This window comes from Palaemon carinicauda, chromosome 8 (genome assembly GCF_036898095.1).
Source record: "Palaemon carinicauda isolate YSFRI2023 chromosome 8, ASM3689809v2, whole genome shotgun sequence".
NCBI lineage: Eukaryota > Metazoa > Arthropoda > Malacostraca > Decapoda > Palaemonidae > Palaemon > Palaemon carinicauda.
In genome coordinates this window covers 119,595,095-119,617,102 of record NC_090732.1, presented here as the reverse complement: position 1 = coordinate 119,617,102, position 22,008 = coordinate 119,595,095, and the positions used below count along the sequence as shown (strand labels likewise).

General features: G+C 36.0%; 1 protein-coding gene across 6 annotated transcripts in view; it reads left to right on the top strand.

Moving 5' to 3' along the window:
* Dab (DAB adaptor protein) overlaps window positions 1-22,008 on the top strand; it is a 251,004-nt gene that overhangs the window by 197,775 nt on the left and 31,221 nt on the right. For 5 of the 6 annotated variants that reach the window (XM_068378849.1, XM_068378848.1, XM_068378850.1 and 2 more), the window contains 3 exons: window positions 6,411-6,584; window positions 16,936-17,016; window positions 18,154-18,330. In XM_068378849.1, coding sequence (XP_068234950.1) covers window positions 6,411-6,584; window positions 16,936-17,016; window positions 18,154-18,330 — 432 coding nt within the window. The remainder of the gene's footprint in view (window positions 1-6,410; window positions 6,585-16,935; window positions 17,017-18,153; window positions 18,331-22,008) is intronic. The other variant, XM_068378852.1, reaches the window with a different exon arrangement.

Below are 22,008 nucleotides of genomic sequence, written 5' to 3'. Positions count from 1 at the left end.
TATTAACTCATGTGTCTTGACTAGACAACACTTACTCTCTTGAACCTGTGATGGTAGCATGCATAGCACTAGCGTGCACTACCCCGGGCACACCTTGCTGTTATGTGCTCAACCCATTTGGGGTTTGGAACAATTGGGTTATTGTGCATTTTCACCCAGTTGCACCACGCATAAGCGCCTGACCTATTGGCACTCCAATCAGATGTGCCTCACCATTTCATGTGTCACCAGACGCACTTCCCCACAGTGTGTGTGTCACCCAGATGCATTTAGCTCCTCCTTGTGTCACCTAGATACGCCCCTACAGCATGCACATCCTGGTAAGAGCATAATTTGGAACCCTCTTTAAGAAGAGACCTTACACCTGCAAGAGGTAGAACGTGCACTCTCCAGCCTGCACTTCCTGACTACTGGAACTGTGGCTATCGGTGCGTCTATTGCGGTTCGAGATCTCCCAGAGTAGTTTCTAATGGCAGCGATTATCAATTGTTTTCCTCTAACCCCCTTTCTGCTTTCTCTGAGGGTCACATTTCAGATGAAAGTAAGGATCTTTGCTCAGTACCAAAGAACAGATCTTCTTGCAGACCAAAATGGACTCACAAGATTCTTTGGGAGATCATGACTTGGGATTCTGACCTGATTCTGGTAGGGGTACTGCGAACAGTCCCTCTCGTTCTCAATCTTTTCCAAGGGTAGAGGAGCGCGAGACGTATCTGTGTCTACCCTGCCCTACGCCGGCCATGTCACTTTCCCCAAAGGGAGAGCTATCTGTACCTCCTGAAAGTGTATGCGAGATCACACGCCTGCTCACAAACGATTGTGCATCTTATTGCTCGCTCTTTGTCGATAACACTCAATCACCTGCCTGCCGGAGCACTCTCCTATGGAAGCATTTGCCTCTAGCATTCTCATTTTTAAATTTTTGGTCTGAGCAGGCGGTGTTCCTATCTAGAGCAATCAGATGATGGTCCTCCTCTGTCTATTTACATTCATGCATCTAACTTAAGCAGTCACATACTGGTGCTGTCTTATCTATTTTCATGCAACCTCCCTCAAGGTCAACTTGCGAGCTTAGACTCTTGTTGTTCTCTCCCTGTTACTCCCGAATATACTATACATGGGACAAAATATAAAGACACGTGGAAGTGCAGTTTCTCTGTGCCTTTAGCACAGTCCAAGGTCTGTTGCTGAATGCAGGGGAAGTAACAGCTCCCCAGGCTTCTTCAGTTGACTCTTTCTTGTAGAGATGATGTCTGGTAGCTGGAAGTCGGTCATAGACCTCTCCATCCTGAACGAGTGTTCTACAAACCTCATTCAGAATAGAGACTCCAGGCACATTCAGGCCAGTGATTAGGCCATTAGACTTTATGATGACAATTGACTAAAGGACACATACTTCCAGGTCCCAATCCCGCTTACATCAGGAACCACCTCTGTTGTGTACTAATTTAATTTTTTTTCCTTTTTTTCTCTCAACAGCTCTGCAAGTTTTAACCAGAGTTTTTACTCTAGTATCAGCATGGACACACAGCAATGGCATTCTTCTTCTGCATTACCTGGATGATTGGTTGATCTTGGCAGACTTGGAGGCCGACTTTCTTCTCCACTGAGACAGACTTTTCTTATTTTGTTAGATCAAGGGATCATGGTGAACTGAAAAAAGGTTGCTTCTAGTGCCCAAACAAAGATTGATTTACCCAGGTATGGACATAAATGCTGTCGTAGGAAAGTCTAACCTTCTTGGAAGAGAATGGTACGATTTCGAGAGACGGCTCTCCCTTTTATTCAATATTGGCGAAACGCTCTATCTGCTAGCACAACCTTGGCTGATATTGCTGGATTATATAGGCTCCTTGGAACGTCTCATTCTGATTGGCTGTCTCCACCTTTAGTCTCGTCCATGGGAGCTGAAGAGACACTGGTCACAAGACTGCCCCCCACCTCAATCATTAGTTCCGATAGGGGAGGATTCCAGACTTAATCTGGAATCGTGGCTGGATAAGATGAACTTTTTAAAGGGCTTGCCTGTTCTGTTGTTTCCACTGGAACTTGTGTTGTTCACTGATGCAACGAAGGAAAGATGGGGATCTCTCCTCTCTCCTCCTACAACACTTAGTATTGAGACAAGGAACGTTGATGCCATATCAACGTGACTCCTCTAACACTCCAACATTTTTGCCCTTTTTTGACCAGGCACTTGGTGGTGCCAGTGACCGAGAATGCCAATGTAGTGGTGACATATATAAAGAAACAAAGTGGTACCGTTTCTTTGTGGCTTTGCCTGGCAGCAGTAGAGATTCAAAATTGGGCAGTGCTCTACTTATGAGTCTGACAGTCAACTTTATTCCAGGAAAAAAGAACGTTGTGGCAGATAGGCTAAGCAAGGAATGCAGTTTGTTAGGTCAGAGTAGTCTTTGAATCCTCAGATAGTGAACAGGATCCTGACTTTCTGGGATTCCCCGACAGTCGACCTGTTCACATCTCTAAATTAAATGTTTCTGATATACTGCTCACCAGTGCCTGACTCGTAAGCATTGTTCGAGGATGCCTTCCAACAGCCTTAGTATAGCCTTGATGTCTATGCTGTTTCACAGTTCTGCCTGATAAGGAGTGTCTTGAACAGAGTTTGTCCATTCCCAATCTCAATAGCATTCTAGCAGCCCTGAAATTGCCTAAATAGAATGGTACCTTTTACATCTTCTGATAGAGACTCCGAGAGCATTGCCTTCTCTCCCCAGCCTGTCGTGCCAACCACATGTCTAGATATTCCACAGCTTGGTGGAATCTCTTAGGTTTCAGATGTAGAGGTTATCCAGCATCTCCTCTCAGAGAAGGCTTTTCATGCAATGTTACGCAAACGATGTCTGGGTACCTCTGGAAATCTTCAACTAATGTGTACAAAGCCAAGTGGATTATCTTCTATGGTTGGTGTTGTGAGAGTGGTATTTCTCCTTGAGGAGTTCTGTCCTCCAATAGAGATAAGACCATCGACCAGGGACATCTTGTGGTCTTTTTAGAGGGCACCTTATGAGCTGTTGAGGCTCACCTCAGACAGGAACCTTATCCTCAAAACGGTCTTCTTACTCCACTTATCCTCCTCCAAATGGGATGGTGACCTTCATGGTCTCCTCCTTTATTGTCACTCATACCGAGCGCTGGAGACAGGTCTCATTCTTCTTCGTCCCTGAATTAGTAGCTGAAGCTCAGAATCCGTTTGTTCCCAATTCCAGGTTTTCTTGTTTCTGCTTGTGAGCCTTTGAGCGATAACTGACAATCCTGATGAGCTGCTTTTATGACCTGTGAGGGCACTGAGGCGCTACCTTGAACATACACAAACAACTCGACCTCACCCTAAGCAACTTTTTTACAGCACAAGGAGAGTTAAGAAGATGACTTAGAATATGGTCTCCTCCTGACTGAGGGAAGTTATTGACTGTATCCATTCGCCACCCTCACCTTCTGCTCTAGGCAGAGCATGGATTAGAGCTCATGATTTCAAAAGTAAGCACAACCCTGGCATTCTGTAAGAATCTCTGTGGTGCAGGTACTCCAGGCAGGCGTCTGGAAACAGCAGACCACATTTACTGCCTTTTGCTTTTGGGAATTGACTCACAGGTCCCTTGACACCTTTTTGCTAGGACCTGTAGTGGGTGCACAGCAGGTGGTATAGCTGCTTTGGCTCCCCACAGGACCATTAACATCAAATTAAAAATGTATGTTAAATGTTGGACTGAGATGCAAGTAAAGATTGACTGGCATTCTCCTCTTTTTCATCTTCCATCCTCTTGGGGCTCAGCATTGGAAACCCTGTCAGCTGGAATAGATTTGGTTGCAGGTAAGCTCCACTTAGCCTGTAGCTATTATATTATATAGAAATTTCATTCCCCACACTCATTATGAGGGGAATTTGTTGAAGTGAGGCAAACCATTGACATATATATATGTATGCATCAGTGTTACTACACACATTTTCTGCTTTGCATCATTTATTGCATGAGCTGTGGACCCACTAGTGTTGCTAAACCACCGGTGCATGAGGTGTATAGAACCTTAACTCTGCACCACTTACAAGGGTCTGAGTTTTTGGTACCCCGGTGTAAGTATCCAGCCAGTTGGAATAAGGACTTCTCCTACTTGAGGGTGACCCTATGTAAAGGACGAGGGTGTGTATTTGTGTTCGAACAAATTACTAGTTTTGAGGTAATTTGTGTTTTCCTAACTACACAAACCTGATTCCTTTATTCATTCTTTCCTGTCACTACCTACCTCCTAGGAAGTTCTGGCCTCAATCAGATTAAGTGCTCAGCAAGCAAGCAGGGGAGTGGGGCTTCCCTGCTCCTGGCTGGTAACTGCCAGCCACCTGTTTACCCCTCATTATTATGTTAAAATGTTGAGTACTCCAGCTCTGCTGATATCTATTCCTATGTAAAGGTATCATGTTTGTATATTTAGGAAAAATACAAATTGCCTCCAAATTTGTCATTGTTCTTTGGGTACAGAGAAATAAGAAATGATTTACAGGGTACAAATGTAAACACCTACATATTTTTAAGAAAAAAATAATTATTCCCTTTATCCGGATGCAAACATAAAAGTTTGTATCGAAAAGTCCCAAGCTTATATTTCGATTTTATATATACTGTCATAATAAATTTTCTTGAAATATTTGTATGGGTACAGTACATGAAACACTTTGATCAGCCATAGTTATTGTTCAACAATATGGTTTCCCCTCTCCCCATTCTTTGAACCATAGCCAAATAGAACTTAAGGAAGCACTCATCATCTCCTCCTATGCCTATTGATGCAGAGGCCTTGGTTAGATTTTGCCAGCCATTTCTATCTTGAGCTTTTAATTCAATACTTTTCCATTCATCATCTCCTACTTCACACATCATAGTCCTCAGCCATATAGGCCTTGCTCTTCCAACTCTTCTAGTGCCTTGTGGAGCTCAGCTGAACGTTTGGTGAACTAATCTCCCTTGGAGTGTGAAGAGCATGCCAAAACTATCTCCATCTACCCTTCACCATGATCTCATCTACATTTTATGTCACTCAAATAAGCTCTCTAATAGTTTCATTTCTAATCCTGTCCTGCCATTTAACTCCCAATATTCTTCCAAGGGCCTTGTTCCCAAATCTGCAAATTCTGTTGGATATTGTTTCATTGTCATACTGTACCACGTCTCATGTTCATACAGTAACACCGATCTCACTAAACTGATATATAGTCTGATTTTTATATGTAATTTCAGGTGATTTGATTTCCAAATTTTATTTAACCTAGCTCTTGTTTGATTTGCTTTTTTCAATCTTTCACTAAACTAATTCTAAAGACCCTGTATTGGAGATCATAGTTCCTAAATACTTCAATGATTCTGCCTCGTTAATCCTTCCTCCTTCCAATGATATTTCATCTTCCATTGCATACTCCGTTCTCATCATCGCTGTCTTTCTTCTATTTATCTTTAGCCCAACCTCGTGTGATATTTCATGCATTCTGCTAAGCAAGCATTGCAAATCCTGTGGTGTTTTGCTAACAAGGACAGCATCATCACCATACTCTAGGTCTGCTAAACTCCTATAACCAATCCAGTCCAATCCTTCTCTTCCATCTCCGACTGTTCTACGCATTACAAAATCTATGAGGAGGGTAAACAACATAGGTGACAACACATTCCTTGGAGTACTCGGCTTGTTCACTGGAAATTCATTTGATAAGACTCCTTTAACATTAACTTTGCACTCGCTATGCAAGGTTCTATACTTGCTTTAAAGTCAAAATGGGAAATTTACCTGTACAAGACCTTCCTGGTGATGCACTCAAATTTGAACTACATTATATATCTTCCAGAACAGGCCTGAGTTGTATTAAATTTTATATGGCTATAGATTAATTAGGGAGTGTATGTTTCCAAATTTATCTATACCTGTATAATAATATAAACTTTTGAGACCTTTTTCCTTCAATTCCATCTAGAACTGGGCGTAAAATATTCTGTATTCTAGCTTATGTCGCCTCATAATCCAGCCTGAGATGCTCATGTGTTGCTACATATTTCATTACAGATCACATTTCTAACTCAATTGACACATCATATCTAGTTTCGAAGCCAAACCTGGTACAGTACTGTATACTAAACTACAATCAATGTCAATAACCATTGTAAGAATGTCCAAATCCACATATGGGAGGACCAGAATCCCAATATCCAGATAATTTATCATGAATAAGAGTGATGATAGTGTAAATACACAAACATGTGATGGTTCACAATTACATTTACACACAATAACAGTTCTTTATTTTTGCTTTCATCATGATATTGTATGATCAGATAAACAAATATAAAATTAAGATTTTTCACTTTTTATCTTTGTAATGCTGATTATTTCCTTTTCCTTTTCAGGACTGTTTGTATCATCATCCAGTACACAAGATTTCATTCATTGCTCAAGACATGACTGACACCAGGGCCTTTGGTTACATATTTGGGTCTCCTGATGCAGGCCATAAATTTTTTGGAATAAAGACGGAGAAAGCTGCTACCCAAGTCGTAATCGCTATGCGAGATCTATTTCAGGTGAAGAATTTTTCATTGATAGTTATTTAACTATACTAAGGTGGGTCATTTTCGTAGTTAAGTGCACTACAAAGTTTGGTTAACTTATTCTTTATAATTGTTTCAGACTTATTTCTTTATAGCAGAGTGGAATTGCATAGAATTATTTCATTGTCTCTCCATTAGTCCTGTCCATCTAATTTATAAGCTATGGCAATGAGAACATCGTCTGGGAATTGGGGTACAGTATATTTATTCTAATGTAATTTATTGAATGTCTTCCCGACAAGGCATGACAATATTGAGGGCATCATTGCCAGAATTATTTGGTAAAAGTTTAAGATAAAGTCTCATAAAACAACAATCATCAAATTTTATTCTTACTTATTTAACAATACTATTCAGATTCAGCTTAAATAAATTAAACTGTTGTGTTTTTAGTTATTGAACTGGATTTAATTATAGTATCATTGCATTTTTATTCCTTATCCTCCTGTCTAAACACCATGCAGTTGTGAAACTTATCAGGTTCAACTGCTTTTACTCCCATTACTGGATTCTCAAGCACAGGCTTCTTGAACAGTGGGTGCACAAAATTCCAATTGCCCTATTCACTTGCTTTGTGCATAGGAATGCCTGTGTATTCATAGTGAGGCTCTGAGTCTAAGAAAAACATTAAATTCTCTGAAATCTCAAGAAAGGATAGTCCTGTGCATGTGTTATAAGATATAAGGAATATTGTGATGACTAAAGATAATCTGCATATATTTACCCAAGAAGTTACGCAAGTTTGATCATTGCTGCCATTATCTGTTATAAAGAAAAACAATGTTTTCTTGAGAATTCTTATTCATGGGACTGAACTGAAGAATTTGCTGTAAAGTTTCTTCACCTCTCAAGGCTTTTGTCAGTTTGTGCTTATGAATGGTGTGAACCACTTAGATTTGGTTAACAAACATTAGAAAATAATTTTAAAATGTTTATTGAATCTAGTTTGTTTTGTCATTCTGTACATATAAGTACTGCACCTTGGCTGATGAGTTAGAAAAGAAACCTGGTCGAAAGTTTAGCAAGTTATATGTCGTTTTTATCAGGTACACCAAGACTGAAGCATGGAGATGTTGAACACTTGAAGCAACCAGGGTGACTTTATTGGATAATGAATAAGCTTCATTAGTATGGTACATTTGTTGAAGGCTTACTCCACAACCAGTATCATTACAGATTAGCAATACATGATTTTTGAAAGGAATCATCAGGCCTCCAATAGAGGAGCTTGTTATTTCTCAACATTTGGTAAATCTGTTGTGCCTTGAAAATGAGCCTGTGAATCCTGCTGAGCAAGAGGATGATGTCGACAATGACCATGTATAATTTATTTCTATACTCACCTGATGTCCATATTGCTGCCCTCTCGAAGCTTGGCTTATGTCGACGTTTACCCCAAAACTAAAAAAAAAAAAAAACTTTTCCTTCCTTTCAATGAGTTGAGTCCTTTAGTACAGTATTGAAACAATTTAGTGGTCAATGGCAATATCCTTAATGCGGGTACAGTATGCTGTAAATGCTCTGTCTTTCAGTCTCAAAGTTGAAACGAATTGCCTATCCTCTTAACATCACTAGACAGTGGGGAGGCAAATGGGCATGTATATGAACATCAGATGTACAGAAATATATTTTTTTTTTATTAGAATTCTGTTTATTTCTATGAACCTCGCCCTGCCAAAAAATTAAGACTATATAAAGTGAAACCCATAGACAGACGGAGGTAGTTTCTTAGGAATATCTAGTAACCTAATCATCACTTAAGTGACTGGTTGGATATGAAATGATGTTGTATTGTTTACTCCCCACACTGATGGAGGTGGGACAGTGAATGACATAATTAGGAAATTTCAAGCCCTAAAATAATCAACTCGTCTAGTAGTAACTCTGTATAAAAATTTCTTATAAAAGTTTATGCTAAATAAATTTTCCAAATTGCATTCCAAAATGCAATTCCACCTTACAGTTCACTTATATCTTTATATTACCTAACACTGTATTCCAAAGGAAAAATTCATCATGAAATTAATTGAATTAGATCAAATTCCCTTTGGCCCTCTGCAACCAAGCTTTTAACAAGAAAGGAACTGTTGCTGCTATTATTCTCAAATATAGAATCCTCCATATGGGAATCAGAAGAGACTTACAAAGTGACTGGATTCCCAGCATTTCTAGTGACCTTATTAACCACATTTGTTTTATCCTGAATCGTTTCCACATAGGCTTTAAAATAAAGCCAACTGTCGGGTATAAAAGCACCCAGATTCCAGCAAATTTTATACATTTCAAGATGGGGCACTTCATCCTGGTGAAGACTTTAGAGCATTCTTGACTGAAACACAGACACTTAAGTTGGTAAATCTTTGAACTATTTATGAATTGAAGAAATTTCCTATAATGTAGGTGAATAGGAATGAGAAAGTATACTGTACATCTTTGAAATTATCAACAACTTCCAACCTCCTTTCCTTATTGTCTCCAGGACTATGTAGGCCATTTTCAGTGAAAACTTCTGTAGATAAAATTGAAAGATCCAGAACCAGACTCCAACCTTCGAACTCTTTGAGGACTAGAAATATTTTTTTTTTTTTAAATCTGGTGATGGATTCATGACCTCTTCCTACTACATTTTTCTCTAGGAGTTTTACAATCTTTATTTTCAAAGCCTGGGCCTTTGCTAAATTGGTTAGGTAATTTGAAAAAAGTATTGGTTCCTTGGTCAGGGGTAGATTGGAGGACATTGGGATTCAATATCCTTTTCTGACCACAGGTAGCACCCATATTTCGAGATAGCCCTCTCTGACCATGGACAGAAGACGCAATTTGGGATGAAGGCTTTCCCAAACTCAATGAAAATGGGGTAGTATTCCTCCTGCAGAGATGTTTTGCGAAAGACAGTCATAGATTCTCCTATAAGTTCTATGAATCTTGTTGGCATTTTAGCTGGAAGGTGTGCTAGAGCAAAATCCTGATGGTCTATGACTGTTATAAAAGGAAGCTCATAGATATGAGAATTCTAGAGATATAGTGTGTACAGAATTATAGGGAGAAATGGGAGTTTTTCTAGAAAGGGACCTCAAAGCATCATTTTGTGTCTTGGAGTCCATTTCTGCAGTGACCTTTTTAATTTTATTAAGTTTATCTAATACAGGGTCAAAAATAGGGGAAGAAATTATTAATATTTCTGCATATCAGACACTGTCCCAACCATAAAGGAGCACACTTGTTCCCAACACTGAATTGCAAAACACACATAGGCTGCTGCAGCTTTACTTTCCCCATCTGAAATAGTTTTCTATAAAGAAAATCCAAAATGAAACTAAGATTCTGATGCCCGCAAATTTCTCTTCTATAAGACTTTAAATAAATCCTAATACAGTATAAAATCTGAAAAAGAGTATTCTTACTATAGAATCTGCAAAAGAGAGTATTTCAAGAATACTGTACTCACTTTGTTACCAACAAAGTATTTTTGTAGTAAACCAGCTTGCAAACCCTGTACAGCATTTAAAGTTCCCCTTTTGTTAACATTAATGATATTTCAAGAGATGTAATTAGATCTGAATCAATAACAATATAGGTCAATTGATTTGGTCAATAGATATTGAAACGTGGTTGTTGGAGAAAAGACGTTAACACTATTGGGGACCCAGATTAGCAGCTTTTCTTTGTTCTCGAGATAATTCATCGATTCTATTCTGAATAAAAATGAAGAACTGAGAGATATGTTGTCTTGGAGGTGGAATCTTGCAACAAATTGAAAGAATTTGTGCTAACTACTGTACCTTAAATAACTTGCTTGTATAACTTTTAGAAATAAGTTTCCTTACCAATTTAAAAGGAGATACCTCATCTGAGTTGAGCTCTTCTGTCGTATCAACTTCATCTTCATCATACTATAGGCCTTCCATTGTGGTTACTTTGATTGAGAACCCTCGCACCAGAGCTAGGGAAGGAACTCATTTCTGCAGTTCAGAACTGGCACCAACATTCACACTGTTAGGGAAAACTAGATATGTCCAAGTAGCCAAGTCGACATGAAACTGATGCACACTGCCATCCAAAATATGATTATTATTATAACTAGCTAAGCTACAACCTTAGTGGGAAAAGCAGGATGCTATAAGCCCAAGGGCTCCAACAAAGAAAAATAGCTCAGTAAGGAAACAAAATGAGAAGTGATTAATAAAAATATAAGATATCTCAAGATCAGTAACACTGTTAAAATAGCTCTGTCAGTTATAAACAATGAAGAGAGACTTATGTCAGCCTGTTCAACATAAAAACATTCGCTGCAAGTTTGAACTTCTGAAGTTCCACTGATTCAATAGCTGGATTAGGAAGATCATTCAACAATTTGGTCACAGCGGGAATAAAACTTATGATGGAGAAGGCAAGACTGTTAGAGCTAACATGATACCTAATATTATATACAGAATGGTAGTGTTGGAGGATCTGAATGCAAAGGATGGTCAGAATTATGAAAAATCTTATGCAACATGCTTAAAGAACCAACTGAACAATGGTGCCAGAGATTAATATCCAGATCAGGAATAGAAAATTTGATAGACCAAATGAAAGTCAGCTGCTGAAGACTAGACAGATGAACAATACTCTAATCAAAGTATGAAGAAAGAATTAAAAGACTCCTTCAGAATCGATTGGTGCAACCGGTTAACTTACTTTGAAACTTAAAAGATTCATCTCTGATCCACAGGATTCATATATGCCACACATCAATACATTAAGATAAGTGCTTACTCATGAGCGGTTACTTCAGCAAGCTGAGGGATGTTAGGATTCAGGCTACCAGCTTGGTCTTCTACCTTATAATCTAGTGGTTGAAAAAAACAGACTGGATTGTGGACTGTTAGGGATTTTGCAGTAGAAGGATGTGAAGTAATTCAACAGTGCGAGGCTCTAAGAGAGGCGATTGACTCCATCATGCACTGTTTACCATTAGAATTCTTACTGACTAGAGCACTAGAAACACTAGGAAAAACTTGGAGATTGGCTAGGGTTCAGAATTGGGAGGTTAGTCTAAAATTCCAGCATTTGCCAGAAAATTCAGTGACCTTCTTAGATTTAACAAAGGAATCCAAGGATGTAAAGAGCATATGAAGCTCATTGCTATTTAAGGTCCAATAGCTTGTTAATGGCTGGAGTGGCATTATCATGATTCTCCCAATGTAATCAACTAGCCTAGTTTCTCTGGATTTTTATGAGAACTATAGGTTAATTTCTTTCTACATTGGAACTCTTAATGTGGTCAGTACCTTCTAAACATAGTCTTCCATAAGAGGAAAAGTAAGACCTTTGCATTCCTCACCGGAAATATCTAAATCACAATATTATTGCAAGCACAAGACAAAGAATGAATGTCATGATCGGCCAGAAGTCTTTCCCTTGAACAATCTACACAGGAATTAATGTACTAACAAATCCAGGAGAGTACTTCCCTTAATGTCACTAATAATGTAGATAACACTTTTATAATTTTTTGCAATCTTGAGAAGGTAAATGAATTGTTGACCTGTTCACAAGAAGACTGAAGGCCAAAATATCTATGGAATATCCACGGAGAGGTTATTGCTGTTAACTACTAGATTGTCTCAATATTGGACCTTAGGCATAAGCCTATTGAAAGGAAAGAAAAAAGGAAAATTTTAGTTTTGGGGGAAAACATCGATATAAACCAAGTTTTGAGAAAGAAGCAGTATGAACATTAAGGGAGGCTTATAGAAATGATGTTTCCTTCCTAATGTATTAGTTATGTTTTAACCCTGGATAGGTACGGTCCTCGGACACCCCTTTAAGGGTATACTCGGACGCGAACGACCCCGACGCCAAAAAAAATTCTTGAAAAATCAGTTTTTGCAGTAACCTCCTTTTTTCTTTTGCCAAAAAAAACTTCAATGAATGCTTAAAACAACTGTATAGATAAATACTACTCATCTGCAGAAAAACTATTTATTATAAATATTTTAAAAAATTAAGTAGAAAAAAAAAAGACCTGACATAAAAATTCATAAAAAAAAAGTTTATACATATATACACAAATCCTTTTAGGAATTGATTCTTGAATGTTTAGGACACATCTTGATGTATTTTGGATGAAGTCAGACCCATGGAGGTGAAGATCTGAAATGAGAAAAAAAGGGTAACTTTTTTTGGCCAAAAAAATTTGTCCAAATTTCATGAATTTTTTTGGGTACCCAAATGAAATAGGAAGTGGCTAATTTTTTTAGGGAATAAACATATGTTATCCTAAAATAGAAATATGTAAAAAAATCTTCATTATTTTGTAAATTACATTTATATCAGGGGCCATATCTAAAGGTAATTTTTTGAGTACTTAGAAATTCCGTAAAAAAATACATATATTTAATATATAATATGATATTTATGCAGGTAAAAATATACCAAAATATCACAAATTCTATAGGGAACAAGAATATATATAGATAGGGCAGCTTACGCTTCGGATATGTCCACAAAATGGCCGCCAACCACACTGACTCAGACTCCCTAATCTGCCACTTGAAATGTAGGAAGGGTATGTCAATTTCAAGGTGTTATTTACTAATCTAATTATTATTGGATATGCATAAAAATTGTATGGTGGGTTGCTGGATAATTGTCGATTATTTTACGAATATAAAATTAAAATTCTGACCCAAAAAAATTTTTTTGAAGGGAAATAAAATCGAAAAAAAAAATGTAAAACAATATTTTAGCTAAAAAAATTTGATGATATTCAATCAAAAAAAAAGTAAACAAAATTTTCCGACAAATAAACATCTAGAGGAATCATTACTCTGTGATAGTTCCTTAGTACGTAGTAATTTTGAAAGAATTGGGAAAAAACGAAAAAATGGCAATCACAGGAAAATCGAACACATACCTATATATACGCCATATCTGGCTAAAAAAAGAAGATAGGCATGGGTAGCCAGATCATCTAGAAACACTTTCCAACACTATAAAATTATAAGTTTTGCGACACTACTTGCCAATTCCTTACGGTAACATGACTAAGCAAAAAAATGCAAAACAAATAAAAAGGGGCACTCGTGGAAAAATTGCCATTCTAATATACGGCATTTCAGAAAAAAAAAAATTTCAGCCACGTGCTAGGCAAACCATCAAGGCATATTTTCCGACAAATAAACATATAAATGAAATATTACTCTGTGATAGTTCCTTAGTACGTAGTAATTTTGAAAGAAATGGGAAAAAACGAAAAAATGGCAATCACAGGAAAATCGAACACATACTTATATATACGCCATATCTGGCTAAAAAAAAAATAGGCATGGGTAGCCAGATCATCTAAAAACACTTTCCAACACTATAAAAATATAAGTTTTGCGACACTACTTGCCAATTCCTTACGGTAACATGACTAAGCAAAAAAATGCAAAACAAATAATAAGGGGCACTCGCGGAAAAATGCCCAACATTCTAATATACGGCATCTCAGATAAAAAAAAAGACATGCACGTGTTAGCCCAACCATCAAGGCACACATTCTAACACATAAACATGAAAAAAAAATCAATAATATACGGAAATTCCTTACTACGTAGTAAATTTTTACAAATATTGAAAAAAAACAGAAATTGGCAACCGCAGTTAAATACCCAATATACCAATAACTACGTCGTATCTGACAAAAACAAAATCACGCATGGGTAGCCAGATCATCTAGACACACTTTCCAACACTAAAAAAGCAAAAGTTTTACGACACTATTTCGCAATATCTTACGGAAAAATGACTTGGCAAAAAAATGAAAAAAAAGGAAAAAGGGACACTCGCGGTAAAATGCCCGACATTCTAATATACGACATCTCAGATAAAAAAAAAGACATGCACGTGTTAGCCCAACCATCAAGGCACACTTTCTAACACATAAACATGAAAAAAAAATGAATAATATACGGCAATTCCTTACTACGTAGTAATTTTTACAAATATTGAAAAAAAACAGAAATTGGTAACCGCAGTTAAATACCCAATATACCAATAACTACGTCGTATCTGACAAAAACAAAGTCATGCATGGGTAGCCAGATCATCTAGACACACTTTCCAACACTAAACAAGCAAAAGTTTTACGACACTATTTGGCAATATCTTACGGAAAAATGACTTGGCAAAAAAATGAAAAAAAATTAAAAAGGGGCACTCGCGGTAAAATGGTCCTCGTGGTGATGAACGACATTTTAACTAAAAAAAAAAACATGCACATGGTAGCCAAACAATCCACCAAGACTTTCCACAACTGATAACCTATACAAGTTGCACCATTCTACGACAATTTCATAATACGTAATAACTTTGATAATTATGCAAACTACCCTAGAAGGGTAAACTCGGACGCGAACGACCCCGACGCGTCTCAGAAATCGGGGAAGGAGTACAGCTACAGCAATGCACATCTGGACACTACTAGAGCGTGTAGGGGAGACACCTCCTGCAGGTCGATCACCCACAAATTCAGTCACGGGGGTGAGTCACGTGAGAAAAACCTGTTTTTTTTTTACGCTCGGGGTCGCAAACGACCCACCGTACCTATCCAGGGTTAACCAATGGGCCAAGGCATTATTAGCACATTAGTGGCTTTACCATTGAAAATGCCTTGATAAAGTAATGGTTATACAGTATTCAAGGACGAGGCGTTCAAAGTTTTACTGAAATACGTGTTTGGAATGCATTCTGCAAAACCTTATCGCTGCTTTCACAATTGTATGCTTTACATTTGGGCCCTCAGAGCTTGAAATGGTGTCTCTTTTTACCGATGAGAGTGGTAATTGTAGGTGGAGCAATAAACTGATGATTGTGGTTGGATTTCTTTTGTTTAAGGCTATGACATTCAGAGGTACTTCAGGAAGCAGGAAAGCTAGAGATAGTGTAAATGAGGAAGACTCTTGTTCAATTATATGAGGATAGATCTTGAGTACGGAACTATGTCTCTAACAAGGAAATTGATATGCTAATGTCGATGCCCATGATACTCTGACTATCCTTCTATTAGAGAAGGCTTGGTTGCTACTCTTGTATTATGAGGTTATCTAGTGGCTGTATCGTTTGCTTTGGAACTAAAATTTGTCTACCTGCCATCACTGTTCTAGGACTAGACCTTTAGATTTTTACAGATTAGTTATCCAGTTCCTAAATCAGTTACTGTATCTTCAGCATTAGTCACACTTTCCCTTGCACTTGACCTTGCCAGAGTCACTTTATATCACTGAAGAGATGTTTGGCCTCTTGTGTTGCCACTAGATCACATAGATACCCTTCTGCAGTAGACAAAGAAATGTCTTTTGTTCGATTCAATTAGTAGTAAATTTATTTCTTAGGGTACCTTTCCAACAGACTTTGAATGACTGTTTAAGAATGAAGTAAACTTGTTTCATTCTTCAATTTGATATTTTATCATTAACAAGTACTACAGTACAGTATTTCTTTACTCTATTGGTTAAAATATCATAATCATATAAAGTAATACCTCAGTTTATGAGTGTCTCAGAACATGAGTAAATTGATATATAAGCTTTGTATTGGACTGTAAGCAAAAATATCCTTCCATACTATATTCACATTTATTTGGGGAAAATTACTAATGAGACTAGCACGTGATACTCAAAAGCATTAATTTTGTAGGCTGTAGCAAAGTAAAGGTTGGAGTGGCATTACAGTCATCATTCCCCCTGAACTAAAAGTATGCATCTTTGTATTTTTGACTTTTGCTTTATCATTAAACATATTTCCCAAAAAGGAACAGTGAGGCCTATGCACTCTTGCTAAGGATTTCTAAATTAAGAAGTCCCTAGGTACAAGACTCAATGAGTGCAGTGATTGCTAATAATACTGAGAAAACATCTTAAAATCACTAAGATCAGTATTAAAACAGACAAAAGACCTGACATCTTGACCAGATAAGCACACATTGTTTTTCCATATTGAGTTTTAGACTGAAGAAGCTATCTGACATGTACAGCATGTTGTTAGACGCTGGTCTCATTGCTTTACTAGAGGCATTAGTGAATTGAAAAGAAAGATAATGGGAAATATTTTCATTTTAAGGAGTAACATTGACATTCCAAGCTTCCAAAAAGAAAGCAATATGAACATCAGGGGATGTTCATGGTAATGAAAAGTTTTTTCATCAAGTTTCTGGTTTTTGAATAATAAATGTTGATAAATTATGGCCATGCTTTGTTAGTTAACCTTTTACTGTATTTAGCTTTTGCAAGGTAGGATGCATAAAGCATACAAAATTTCCATTGTTTAATACATATTTTCACGTTTAATTTTTCAGGTTGTTTTTGAAATAAAGAAGAAGGAGATCGAATTAGCAAGGAAACACTTAGAGGAAGGGAGGGAGAGAGGGGTGTTCGGGGTAAGTTTCAAATTTATACTGTATTTTCAATATATTTGGTCTTTTGTTCATGAGGTAAATTAGTTTTTTAGACTTTACCCAAAGATACATTATTTTCTATGTTCACTACTTAATTTTTTGTTATGAAATATTCCTATACTAATGCAGTAAGACAACTATGAATACTGTATTAGTGATATAATGATGAATTAAAAGCAGCCATATTTTTTACTATAATTTGTTTGTCAAGTCATTATTTTTGGTAATATGGTACTGTATAAGTCACAAGAGATTTGTTGCCTTGCTGCTGAGATTGAATAGGTTTCCAGTATTTGAATTAGAAACTGATATTAAAATCTTCTAAGTAATGTCAAAGTATACAAAGTATTTTCTTGCAAGATGCATGTGGATCAAGAATTCATAAGTATGAGAATTTCTGGTTTTGATATATATCGTGCATATACCAAGATTTCATATATTTTGTTTCCAGCATTTTGCATACTTCTCTCACAATAATTCTAATACAATATATTCTTTGTCTGAGCTAGAACTATTAAAAGACTAAAGTTGTGGTATTTCCCAATTCAGTAAAATATGGTTTTAGAAAATCTATCATATAATTTTAATGAACCTATGGTATGCAGATTTTACTGTTTAATCCTTTATTAGTTTTGAAAGTAGTTAATCATGGTTATCAGAAATTTTAGATACCATAATGTATAAATGTGATTAGAATGTCAGTTCCTGGAGCTTCAGTTACAGATTTTGAAAAGTTTATCAATGTCTTACAATCATAAAATCAGTCAATTTTGTGAAGGTTTTATCAGTGTAAAGAAAATTTCTAGCTTGTAAAGAAAAAAAAATGGCTCTTAATATCCTGATTATTTGAAATTAGATTTTGTTGGGATTTTTTTTTTATATATTAATCACAAAGGGGCTCATTTTAAGATGCAATGATTCACTTACTCTACATTTATATATGTAAAAGTGTATTTCTAAACAGAGGCATTGAACAAAGATGACAGTGTGATGGTTCTTTTTTTTATTTATTTATGTTGCATTTCTTGTATTGTTCCTTTTATTTTCTTTAAGAATATTATGAAGAATTGTGACTGCATGAAAGAAATAAGTTTAAATATTCCTCTTTTTCCTTTGCAGGAGTCATCATTTACCGGGTTGTACGGCAGCAATGGTGACAGCGGAATAGTGAGTGCCAGTCTGACAAGTGGGGCCGGGGGGGCTATTGCTGACTTACTAGACCTTCAGAGTGAGCTGAGCTCCCTTCAGAAAGGGCTCTCGGAAATCAGTCAACAGCGTGCTCAACAGAACCAGAAGGTATTACTGGTGTGGCATCGCAGAGTTGGCATGGTAGACATTGAAGGCACAAAAATGCTATGTTTTGAATGTTGTATATCCCTTTGCCAGTTGAACAGAAGGCATAATTGGTTAGCTTAGAAATGGAACCATATTGCAGATAGTATGCTTGAGCTTTTGCCTGCTCTTCTTATTCTTATTATTTTGCAAATGGACCCCATGATGCTATGTATGTAGACCATTACCCTTATTTTTTTTCAATTTTTATGTCTATAATGTCAACCTTGTCTCCAGACTTGGTTAAGCTTATTATTTTCCGTGAATGATATGGTTGATTGACAGCAGCAGTGCTAGCTATATATGAATGGTTTTTGAAGACTTAGGATGGTCTCTCTATTTAGGGTGTTTTTTTCTTGCAGACTTTAAAACAACCTACCAATAATTATAAAAATGGTCAAGGCAATGCTAAGGATTGATTCTGTATGCGTATTGATTTCTAACATTACAATCAAATTAAATGAAAATGCTTAGTTCATGAATAAAGTTATGTAAGGGCTGTCCGTGATAACTGGGTTCATGAATAAAGTTATGTAAGGGCTGTCCGTGTTAACTTGCTCAAACGTCGAAATTTCAAACCCAACCCATGTATTTTAAATTCTTGAAACTGGATTTACAATATATTGAAATGTTGGTTTGTTTCAACTTTTGAGTATTAAATAAATGAATACTACTAGAGGGGGCAACTTTTCATCATGATCTTATCTTTAAACCAGATGTGGGAGGCAAACACGTACTATTAGTTTTATACAGCGTACAATTTTTTCTTTATCATAAAGTAGTTTAACATTACCTTGAAGTGAGATTTTGACTTTAAATGGGTTCACTAAGTAGGCAAAGTTGAAATTGGATAGCTAGGTGATAAGAATTTAATAGAATAAGTGATTTGGTAATCGATAAACCAATACCCATGGGGGGGGGGGGCTTCACTGCCATGTGACCGACAAGGCACACTATGAGAGAGATTTTCTTATACAGTACATGTATAAAAGCACTTGACTACAGTATTAGATCTTTCTCTAAGTACTGATATTCATATATGCTATTGTGTTGTGGCAAAACATTATCTTTTGTGGAAAGTTTTGTAAAATATTTCACGAGTTTTGTAAATCATATAGTGAACTAAGTTGATTCTTACCAAATGTCAACAGATCTAGCTCTCGCTTACAGAGCATGTGAACTAGAGTAGTTTACACTACAAAATTTTAACCTTCAAACTATTGGAGATTGCTACCCCAAACACTATATGTTCCTGGAGTAGGCTATACATGTTAGAAAAAAAGGTAAATGGTGCCTTAGAAAACATTCTCTCTCTCTCTCTCTCTCTCTCTCTCTCTCTCTCTCTCTCTCTCTCTCTCTCTCTCTCTCTCTCTCTCTCTCTCTCTCTCTCTCTCTCTCTCACACACACACACACACACACATATATGTATATATATATATATATATATATATATATATATATATATATATATATATATATATATATATATATATATATATATATATATATATATATATATTGGGTTTCCTTAGTAATTACACACTTATTTCATAAAAGATACTTAAAACCACTCCTTATTTCCATAAAATGGAAGAGTATGAGCAGAAAGGTAAATCAAAAGCATCAACCATATCCTTCTCGTACAAAGTGATAATAATTAATATAAGTCACAAAGCTTTAGCAGTAAATGCAAAATTTAATCTTATAAACTCAGAAGCAGCTGGATATGGAAACTTCTTTGTAAGCATTTAACTCTTCAAAACTTTGGCACCAAGGAAGTGGTTAAAGATTTCTTGCCATTCTGCTTGTGGGTGTTTAATATAACAATTCATGAGATTAAAGTTTAAGATATTCTTTTTGATAGGGTAATTTGCGATTCATCAACTATTTGTAGAAAATAAACTAAAAGAAATTGAATTGAAGCTCAAACAGATTTCTATTGAATACTTTTTTAACATTATTATTTAACAAGGCTGAAAAAAGGCAATTGACCAAGTTAATGCATAATTTCTTTGTACAGAAAAGAAATATGTTTATTCATATATAATAATGTGGACATTTTATTAATTTTGTCCTCGCTTGCATAATAGATTTTTGTAAAATATTGGATTCCTTTTAGATATAAAATATTATAAGGAGCATCCTTATATGGAGTAGTGAGTCTATATATTTACCCAGCTTCATTAAAGTTTGGGGAACTTATGTTTTGTAAAACCCTTACAAATTCCTTTTAAAGATACTGTAGATATTAACAGTATACTAATAATGGGTGAATTGTTGATTTAATTTATATGTTAATGGTGTAGTGTAACAGGACATAATCATTTCAAACATTCAAGTATCTCAACTTTTTGAGATGGAAGAGCCTTTTATTTGCTATGTTGTTCGTTTGCCTTGCCATTTTTGCTATATTTGTATTTCACCTTTTGCTTTTGATTAGAAGAGTATTACACACAATTCATGTGACATATAGCCTGTTAAGAATTTAAAAGATGAATGGTGTTTTGGCTTGGCAAGTGTCTTGCCTCAGTTTTTTTTTTTTTTTTTTTTTTTCATCTGATTATTTTTGGCTTATACTGCACTTCAAAGTAATCTTATTTTTGCATCCCCTGAAGAAATCTCTTTATGAATAAGTCTCAGTTTTAGCGTTTTTGTACGGTTCGTTAGGCATCTTACTACTTATGAGGACATTCAAGATCAGTAACATTAGTTTTAAAATTGTTTAACCATACCAGGGAGTTGATGAAGGCATTTACACCTGGCTAAAGGATCAAATCTTTTAAGATGTATGTCTCATTTTTTCGAATACACCTCAGTCAAAAACTTCAATATGGTATAGGTAAAACTAAACTTATCTTATTTTCAGAAAAGTATTTTCTTCATTTTCTATTTATTTTTACTTATATTGAATCGAGGAATTAACATTCTACTCATGCTTATCTGGGATTTTTTTCTTGCTTTAAAAATCTCTGAAAAAGTTTCTTACTTGAATTCATATTTGCCTTTATTACTGAAAGTACAGTACTGTACAGTACATCAGAATAGACTTGAATTGTGTATCATCCCCACCCAGACAGAGGTTTCACAGTACAGTACACTCGGTTTCCACAAATCTCTCTTCCCGTGTACATTTTCTTACTCATCATTTATATTTCATTCACTATACCTGATTGATTTGAGAACTAATTTTTATCACCTTCAAAGTAATATATAACACAGGGTAATATGATGTATTTCCAATTTTTTTAAGAGCTATCCCCTAGGCAAAAGTACAGTCGGTACAGTATATTGTTTCACTGGTTTTTAAGTTCTTTAGGCATATAACTTAATATAGTATTTCTCATTTGGGAAGGTTGTTATTTCTCTGTTCTTGAAGTCTCTTGATTATATATTTTAATAGAATAATTAACTTAAGGCGATAGTCCAATTTTTCATTGCTTGAAAAGTTGTTTGGTATGCCTACAACTCAACAAATGTCTCGTTAAAGAGGCAAAGTTCTATAACCTAACTAGATATACAATAGATTAGGTGATCTTATATTGGAGCATTTTAAAGATGCATCATTACAGTACAGTATAAGTCGTTAGGCATCCAACATAGTAATTGCCCTTTCATTAGGACAATGTTATGATATAAATCAT